Source organism: Diadema antillarum, unplaced genomic scaffold (genome assembly GCF_040938485.1).
Source record: "Diadema antillarum isolate AM-2024a unplaced genomic scaffold, OU_Dant_1.0 seq00000681_RagTag, whole genome shotgun sequence".
In the NCBI taxonomy this organism is placed as follows: Eukaryota; Metazoa; Echinodermata; class Echinoidea; order Diadematoida; family Diadematidae; genus Diadema; species Diadema antillarum.
Window position 1 is genome coordinate 422,615 of NW_027271586.1, and position 10,049 is coordinate 432,663.

The window sequence follows — 10,049 nt, forward strand, 5'->3', positions numbered from 1 at the left end:
CCCAAGAGAAAGGTGTTCTCTTACTTAGTTATATGATGATGAATTTCTAAGAAGAGCTTCAGCCAGGAGTTTACATTATGCTAGACAAATAATGAAAAAAAAATCCAGACACATTAATCTTACAAATTGACTCGCCGCAAATACACACACACACACACACACACACGCACACACACACACACACACACACACACGCACACACACACACACACACACACGCACACATACAAAATGGATAAGGAGAAGAACAGGTTAAACAAATCCTGCAACCATCTAAGTTCATCCAAGAAGTCATTGACCAGACCCGTCCCCTTTCTCATCAACAATCTGCCCCCTCCCTAACTCAATCGGCTTCCACAATTTGCCAGCTTTACTTCCTAGAGGAGATTGCGACATAAATGATATCATTAAGTCGTTAATTTCTTCAATTTTCTCCCCCCGGCTAACATAATGCACCTCTCGCTTCGATTCATTAAGCCATAACCAGCCGTCTTTCCCGCGGCGAGAAAAGTTTGACTGTACTTTAAATAAAACAACGGTTCCACATCGCTGTGATTGTTTCACTTCGTCCGCATCTCGTTCACACCCGCCCAGCCTCACCCTCTCCAGTTTCTGGTTTCCTTCGAACCAAATCAAATGGAAGCGACTCCAGACGCGGTCTACAAGTTATCTAATTAGTCATCCGATTTTCCCATTCATGCCCGAGGATTTTCTTCTGATTGGTTGCGGTCAGAACCAGCTGGTCGTCAGAATTCTTAACCTGAGCTCTGCGGCGGCAAAGACTTTTATTCGCGTGCAACTTTTTAACCTTTTAGATTCCAGGGATTTATTCTTGTGGTTTGTTTTCCAGCGAGAAGATCTCATCACTTTACTTCTTTTTTTTTTAAACTAGCTTGTTGAGAAGACAGTGACACTGACCTACAATTATTTTTGAGCTGAGTAGACATTCTTCCCAGTACGACGCCTCCACGCGTTGTACGTGGGCTGAGCTCGACCGGAAGTTAACCAAGGATATTGATATTGGTTTTACTTTTTGCGAACCAAAGATACTAAAATAAATCTGAGGAAAAAAAAAATAAAAAAAAAAAGATCCACATGAGCCAGTCAAAAAAAAAAAAAAAAATTATTGGGTGTGAATGATGACGGTAAATCCTTCTGCAAAATACCCTTCTCTGGTTTTGGAGGCGTGGACGCACTTTCTTTTGGATTCGGGGAAATTAGGGGGACCTTATGGGCAGGCGAGGATAGAGAAAACGAAAGAGCGTTGAGCATTCTCTCCGAATAACATTCACCTGGAGCAGAATACATTTTGTTTTAAGCACAGATAGTTCTCAAAGTTTAAATGATGTCAAGTACGTGAGAGGGTGGAAACTAATCTCATTCCGTTCTGACTAGTAGTTAGGCCTACGAGCTTTAGATCTGCCACGGTCGTATACGACGCGGTTGTTAAATTAAAAAAAAAAAGAATGCTGTTTCACACATGCGCGAGACAGCTGTTCACGCTGTCCAACCCGGGAGAAGACGTGTCATAAACATTAGTGTCGCAGATCTACAGCTCGTTAATTACTTATGATGCAGCCTCCACATTTTCAACGAGGACGCTAGGCTGACATGACAGACAATGTTCACTTGGAGTTCAGCGATGATTATGAATTTCACCGAGACCACAATGAATGATAAAGGCAAGGTCAAACTCTTTGACACGATTTTGACGAAGGAGAGGGCCTACCCTGGCTTAATCAGTCATTACAATTACCTTTAAAGTTTAGTATTTTTATCATTATTACCATCTTGATATAATTTTTATCACTTATGTTATTATTATCATCATTATCATTTGATCATCATTATTAGTATCATCATTATCAGCAGCATCATTTTTTTTTTTCATGTCGTTCGCATGTAGCATCGTCAACTACCCAACTCGGGGTCAGATCAAACCCTGGGAACTCCGGAACACCATCAAACGGGCCTTCCGGGTCTGGAGTGACGTCACCCCGCTAGAGTTCACCGAGTTCACCGGACATCGCGTCAACGAGGCCATGATCCGGATCGCCTTCCTCAAGGGCCGACACTCGCACGACCTCGAGCACCCGATCTTCGACGGCCCCGACGGAGACCTCGCCCACGCCTTCTCGCCGAAGAGCGGCTGGGGTGAAGTCAACGGCGACATCCACTTCGATGACGATGATTTGTTCACGATGGACGACGATGATAGAGGTATGTAGTAACTAGACGATGAGGACGCACTTTGACTGTAATTTCAAAAGGCTTATCTTCAGGCTTTTCTCTGCCGTAATTAATCCTAAGAAATTTTATCACCTCGATTAAACCATCTAAAAGGTATACTTCACACCGAAAAAATCTAACCACCACGAACAAACCACAAAGGCATCATTTTACCAAAGGAATGGAAATGGAAAGGTTTTTTTTTTTTCTTGGTCTATACCTGTTCACACTGTAAAGCTTAGTTTACTTCTTTGTTGTGAGTCAAGCAAATTGCAATGTGACATTACATTTATTGCTATCTCTGCTTCGTTAATGTAAATTAGACTTTAGTTTTGATGGGAACTAATTCAGCAGCTATCATTTCGTGAAAGGCATTTGAGTTAAGTACTTGACGACAGCTACTCATGTAATCTAATGTTCAAAAACATGAAACCATATAAATTTTCTCCAAAAGTCATTCATGACGTCAAAACCATAATTTGCACAGGACACACAAATGTTAAACCCACAGAGTATTCATATCAGGCAATCTCACAAACGGATTTAGCGAAATTTAGAAATCATTGTCATGGGGGTCGGTGGTCTGATTTTATGTTTCCTTTCAGTTATGATAGGTAGAAAGATAAACAAAACAAAAAGACTTTATGCTAGAGTAGAAGAAGAAAAGGAGGAGGAGGAGGAGGAGGAGGAGAGGAAGAGAAGAGGAAGGAGAGGGGGTATCAACAATAGCGATTTGACTGTCTGGTTTGACAAAAAAAAAACTCTTCAAAATATTCTGTACCCATACAGAATCCGAGCCCATGTCACTACTTGCGAATTAAGCCGTGCTGTCCTCAGATCAGAATGTTATGTATTGATAGTAATCCAATGTAGTCGCATGTCTCAGCTGGTGTGGCTTTACGTGAAATCTTGTGGCGGCTCAGGAGATTCAAGGGATGGGTGAGTGGTGCGTGGGTTTCCAGCCTGCACCCAGTTTTCGAAACGTTTTACAAAATGATGTTCTGCAGGTTATCTCTTTTGTGAGTCCCTGCTTTTAAAACGTGAAGTTCAAAACTGCGCTCTCATTAAAATAAAGAGGACAATAGAGGGCGTAAACAGACCAGACCATCAGCAGATGAACGATGAATGAAATAATATGTTTGCTTGTTCTTTGTCTTGTAAAGGTTATAACTTCTTCCAGACCGCGGCACACGAGATCGGCCACGCCCTCGGGTTGGACCACTCCGACGACCCAGGGGCGCTCATGTGGCCCCATTACCACTTCATGCGAGACTTCAGACTACCAAAAGACGACATCCTGGGGATACAAGCTTTATACGGTAAGTAGGATCTGCGCGTCCCCCTCCCTTTGTGTGTGCGCGTTTGTGTCGTCTGTTTACTAGTATACATTTTTTTTTTTTGAATTTCCTATATCTTACAGTTTTCCTCCCTCATCTCTCTCTCCATCCTTTTATCTCTTAAGCATCTTCAAGCAGAGCGGTGGCGGTTGAGGTGTGAATTCTTTTTTTTTTTCCACCGACATGTTTGTTAAAGTATAGATCAGCAGTTGCGATCTTACAAATTTCATTTGTAGAGGGAGACAAATTGAAGAGAATTCACACCTCAACATGCACTACTTTTGTAATGAGAATCTGAAAAAGAGACACATTCGTGCATTCGGCTCGTGAGAAGCTTCTCTCGTTCAGGCTTTTTTAAAAAAAGAGAGACGTCTGGGAGTGAGACTATCAGTCAGAGTAAAGGTCTACCTGGATGACATGGATGCATTTCGAGGCAAGATAGCTCGATGGTAGACACTATCTCAGAATGATCTCCAGAGCACATACTTGATACATGCACAGCCAATATCCTACGTTCTTCCTGAGACCTGTTTACTCACGAAGAGAGGATGCTGGTCTTTTACGTCACTGATTGGCTCCACTTAGGACCCCGCAGAGACCAGGATGGGTGCACTGGTAGGGTACGGGGAGGTAACCTTCCACCTCCCTGGTAGGGGAGAAGTCTTCACTGTGCAACTCGCACCAGTTCCCTTCCTCAGACCTCTTTCACCCGTCAGCTGCATCCAGGGTCCGACATTCCCATGTACAAGACAAGTCGAGAGATGGCGCTTTCCACATTGAAACGCCAGAGCCGTTTTCTCCACTCTGTGAAACATCGTCACCCAGATGCTGGTCCTCCGTGTTTTGCAGTTTATGACTTTTTACGTGATGAAATAACGCCAAGATTCATGCTCTTTTTCCCTGTATGGGAAAAAACAACAACTTTGGAGCAGATAATATTAATTTTGAAATGCAAAGTTTTCTCGAATGAAAGCAGATCACCCGATCAGATCACCATTGCCGCATAATTATTCACATTTACTAACTATCGTGGTGATACAGTTTTCACTACAGTTTTACGTAAAAGTATCACATCCCTCGTGCTTGTTTTCATACTCCGTTTGCATTTGAACACAATTATACTATTTAAACAAATCGCCATTAAGGATCTGTTTTACACAGAGAAACTCGCTCTATTCACATCTACAAAAGAAGTAAACGTCATCAGTATTCACCATAACGAGCCATTAATGAGGAATTGGAAGTGTTCTAGATTTCATTCTTTTAATCTTCAATTTGGCAGCGATCTATACTTTCGATCGCCATTCATCCTGCCGTTTGCGTCCACTGTAGTTATACGATTTGAGGCGATCTTCTGTACTTAGAACCACTGTTGTCTTACAGTAAAGGCCATACATCGTGTTTAACCAAATGTAATAATCAATGATAAGCAAATGTTTAAACAATGTCATGTCTGTGTGTTTGTGTCTGTTGGTCCTCAGGGCCTAGCCTGAAATGGTTGCGATTAATGCGCAAAAGGCGAAAACACAAAAGTAAGAATCCTGCAGCAGTTTCAAGGAATGCCTTACCTGACGAGTGGATTTCAAGTTCCTTTTTGCCCGACAGACTCACGTTGTTTTAATGAGTGTGATGCTCGCATTTCAGACAATTGCAGTGATAAGTTCATAATTCCTATACCTCATAGCCTTTACTGAAATGATTCTCCTTCCAACTTTTCCTTCTTTGTTTTTCTGTCTCTCTGCATCAAGTTTGACTTTGCCTTGGGATTGATTTAATTTCTTCTGTCTTTGAGTGTCTGCCGTACAGTTTTCGGCGTGACCAAGCATTCTTCAAAACGTGTTTGTCCACACTATTAACTTTGCACGCACACTCACTATCTCATTCCCTCTCCTTCTCTCACTTTCTCTATCTCTCACTGTGTGTGTCTCTCTCTTTCTCTCTTAAGTTTTATGTCTGTATTTTTCTCTTTTTTTCCTTTGTATTTTTTAACGATATCCGTCGTGTTTTCTTGTCGAATGTTCCCATTGTATCCATGTTTGCTTTCTTTCTAATTTTCAAGCACGACAGTCATGAATCTATAAATCCTACCCGAAGAGATTTCTCATAATATTCATTCTTTTCCGTTTCTCTTTTATGTTCATTCAACGAGGAATGTGTTTGCGTGTGAATTTGACCCTCGGAAGGGTGTGTGTGTGTGTGTATGTGTGTGTGTGTGTGTGCGTGTGCGTATATGCACGTTTCTTAGCCGTTTCGTCGACTTTTTCGAACTTTTCAAACTTGTTTTGTCTTTCTTTCAAAAGCTTATAGGTTTTTTTTTTTTATGGACATCATGTTTCATCACCATTTTCACTCTTCCCAAATAATACAGGACCGGAAGGCAGCACACCTAGTGTTGTGAAGAATGCTGTGGAGACCCGGCCGAAGCTAGCCCCTACGGTACCCTCACGGAAATCGTACTGTCAGGCAGGGTTTAGTGCTGTGACTTCTATTAGTGGAAGCATTTATACATTCAAGGTAATTGGGGCGAAAAAAAAATACCCATACCCTAGGAGTACTGAAGTACCAACTGACACTAGCTTTAGAAAGACATTATTAATGCAGCAGATGCCAGGTTCAAATCCTACCGGTTCTTTTTTTTTTCCGACATGTGTGTTAGAATGTAGATCAGCAGTTGTGATCTTACAAATTCATTAACTATTTTTTGTACAGATGGCATGTAGAGGGTGACAACTGATATAAAATCAGCCATAGCATGACGATAGCGTTTTTAGTCAATCTGGTAAAAGGCTTAAAAGACTCTTTTTATTCTGGTGTCGATTGGTTCGTTTAAACAATTATGTCAGGAGAGTTTCGCCAAGTTCTACAATATAAAATTCTAATGTCCTTGTTATCGATGTTTAGTGCCCTTGGTCGTGTTGGTTGTTGGGTTTTCACACTTTTTCCAGTTGTTTGATTGTTTGTATTTAAGATTGTAACACCACATTGTTGTGATATCGCACCGTTTCGTCAAGATACAGCAAATATGATTATATACACATGATACATGTATATTTTTATGACAAATAGGGCACATATACAGTCATGTTTAAACTGACTCTCGCATTTTCCCAATCAGGGTAAAAATTACTGGCGGTCGTGGCGACGGTTATTAGTGACTCCTAAAGACGGACGTAAAATCTACGACAAGTGGTATAACCTTCCCGCCAACATTCGTGCGGTGTATCATCGCAGGGATGACAGGACGGTCTTCTTCCGAGGTAAGAGTCGACTATTTAGAACAACATTCACACGATGAATTCTGTCGGCGTATAATTCTGGTAAAGCTCTCTTATTCTCTTTCTCTTTTTTTCTTTTCCTTTCTCTCTTCCCATTCTTTCCGTCTTTTTTGTCAAGTCGTGTCATGTCTTTTGTATTTCTCCTGTCTTGTTCCGTTCTGTCGTAAATTATATCTGTGATAAGTATTTGTAAGTAAGTAATTCATAAGTTTGTTCATTTTTTGAGTGGTTCACAACATACAAGCTTGCTTTTTAGTGGACCTCTCAGTTCTTTTCTTTTTCTCAACTGAAGCATAACTTTGTACTTTTTTGCCAGTATGCATTCTTTTGTTTATTTGTATCATTTATCTTTTAAAAGTCGAATGTTTATGTTTATGATGTAATTCCAAATATATTATGCGTTATGTTTTGTTGGAAAAAGAAGAATGAAAAATCAATGAATTGAATTGAATTGAATTGAATGAGATATCGGGTATATCGCTGTGGAGTCTCCACTCCCCTAGTCTCGGCTTCATTCTGATCAGCTAATGATAGGCTACATTGTAAGTCTGTCCTCACGCCGCCTTTCCATTGTCCTTGTTAGGATTAACTTCAGACAGAGCAAGCTAGATATATGAAGTTTTTGCTGAAATAGTTCTCTCTTTTTTTTCCCCTTAAGAATAAGTTCAGAACGGGAAACACGGCAGAAAATTTTGAAAAACTGAAACTCCGCGAAAAGAATCGTTTTTCAGCAACGTGCTACAGATATCTAAACAGAAAGAATTACTAGTGGCAGCACATTGATATTCAGTAAATAATAGATCATCATGATATCTGTCATCTTCGATCTATATCGTAAAGTACTGGTTGTTTGATAACGGCTTATACTGAAAGAGTATTATAACCTTTTACTGAAAATCCCTTTGTAGAACTGAAAGCAAACAATTAATAATTAATTGTTTGAGTTTTTGTTGTGTTTCTCTTTGTTTGCGAAGGTTCCAAGTACTGGGTCTACTTTGGCTCCCGAATGGAGGAGGGCTACCCGCGCCCCGTGGACGAGCTCGGCCTTCCCAAGGGGGTGGACGCCGCCCTCTCGAAGACCAAGGCAAAGACGTTCTTCTTCAAGGGCAACCAGGTGTGGCGGTTCGACGAGAAGAAGCAGGCCGTGGACCGGGGCTATCCGAAGATGATCGAGGAGGTCTTCAAGGGAATCGGCAACAAGGTCACGGCGGCATTCCGTCACGATGATGGTAAGCCGGCATCATTTCCACTTCCTTCTAGTCAATCGATTCATTTCACTTTCAAATTTATTCAGCATTCTTGAGAAGACACAGTAAAAACACAAACTTAATACATAACTATGAAAAAGGAAAATTGTATACAAGAGCAACGAGGGTGTCTAGGCAAGCAGAAATGCTCGGATTCTTTGAATTCAGTTTACCCGTATCGAACTTAAGACATAAAATCAGCGAACTGTGACACACATATACACATACTCACACACACACACACACACACACACACACACACACACACACACAAAATGCATACAAACAAAGCACATTAAAATTGCGTCAATATGTCTAACGATAAAATGATTATGAAAAATAAGGAATGTGTATGTTTTGATACCTGATGATCGGGATCAAGAAATTTTTCAAATGAAATAATATTCATGAAGAGTTGTTACGCAGAAATCTGGACGGCTTCGTGTAGGTTCGTGAATACGCTACTGGTGCATTTTAGGAAAATGAAATTGTCTGGAAAACGTGTTAAATAAGAATTAATTCACAATAAGAAGCGCTTATCACATTAAAATGTCTCTAAGCGCCAAAGTGGTATGAACATTTATTATAAGGAAAGATGTTCCATCAATAGATTTTTCGGGTTTTGGGATCAGAAATCTGTTACATAGGTATACATGATCTCAACAAGAAAGTCGTCAAGCTGAAGTTTTGCCGCCATCTTTGAACTCTGTTTTTCACGTCTGATCTTACCCGATCTCGCAGGCAACTCCTATCTGCTCCGAGGAAAGAAGTACTACCTGGTAGCAAAAGGCAAGTACGAGGCCGAGCCGGGATACCCGCGGAAGTTTACCACGGACTTCTTGGGCTGCGCGCCGCTTACGGAGTAGCGGATATCGTACTGGCCGGAAGATTAACTCTTTCGGCACCATTGTTTAACAATACCATTTCAATTGGTATCAACAGAGTTAAAACTCTGACTGACAACAACTCTTTCTCTTCGGCGTGATAATTTTGATCATTGAGTATGTGCCGGCATATGAACGTTTCGGAGCTCTAAAGAACTCTACTGCCCTGCTTTGTGAATTTGTATGAACACTGTCGACAGAATTCTTTGTTGCCGGAACAGTCGGGCGGATTCGGTGAATGTGAATGTCGTGAGTGATCCTTTCATTCATGTAACTCTGGGCGAAGTCTTATTTGGCTATACGTGTATAAGAATTCAGAAGCTAGAAGGAAGGTAGAGTCTGCCCAAAGAAAAAGCCGGTGACTCAATGCTGAAGGCTGGTAATGGTCAGAAGCATCAGCTTATACGACTTGTAGCGAATTCACGCCGCGGAACATGAGCGATGAGATTCTCCTCCTGTCGGCTGGCGCGGGACCTTCTGGCAGGAGGGCGGGGAAAGAGTCGGATGAAACTGCGGGTTGATCGGACCGGCTTTGAAGTAGAACAATACACGCGACTAATTTATTAAACAGTGGTGACCTCAACATGCGAGATGCATATCCCACATATATTGGACAAGGACAAATGATTATATGTCCGATAAATATTGCTATTAATTTCTCCCTTTTGAGAGTCGGTCAGAAGTACATCGTGAAAGTCTAATACAGGATGTGCTTATCAAGATTTGTGAATACATTATTTTAGCGCAAGAGAAGATGAAAGCAACAGGGATGGAGGGATAAGGAGACACTTAAAGAGAAAGAGCGAAAGAGAGAGGGTATGGTGTGTGTGTGTGTGTGTGTGTGTGTGTGTGCTTGCGTGCGTGCGTGACAGTGTGTGATGATATGAATAGAAAATAAAGAAAGGTATGTGAAGATTAGTCATGGTGAATAATATGTAAAAGAGATTTAGAAGGAGACCAAAAGGAAGTAACACTTTTGTGTTGTCGTAAGGCGCTTTTCTCGTGGCTTTTAAGGGCGTATTGATATGGTGAATCTTCTTCATAACTGGAATGGAAGTCTAAAATGTATTGCTCTCA

At 41.2% G+C, this 10,049-nt stretch overlaps 1 protein-coding gene across 2 annotated transcripts in view; it reads left to right on the forward strand.

Moving 5' to 3' along the window:
• LOC139737088 (interstitial collagenase-like) overlaps positions 1-9,830 on the forward strand; it is a 67,055-nt gene extending 57,225 nt beyond the window's left edge. For both annotated transcript variants that reach the window (XM_071647763.1, XM_071647764.1), the window contains exons 4-9: positions 1,907-2,220; positions 3,393-3,548; positions 5,935-6,080; positions 6,682-6,823; positions 7,816-8,070; positions 8,830-9,830. In XM_071647763.1, the coding sequence (XP_071503864.1) occupies positions 1,907-2,220; positions 3,393-3,548; positions 5,935-6,080; positions 6,682-6,823; positions 7,816-8,070; positions 8,830-8,954 (1,138 nt within the window). In that variant the 3' untranslated portion in view covers positions 8,955-9,830. The remainder of the gene's footprint in view (positions 1-1,906; positions 2,221-3,392; positions 3,549-5,934; positions 6,081-6,681; positions 6,824-7,815; positions 8,071-8,829) is intronic.
• Positions 9,831-10,049: the final 219 nt, after the last annotated feature.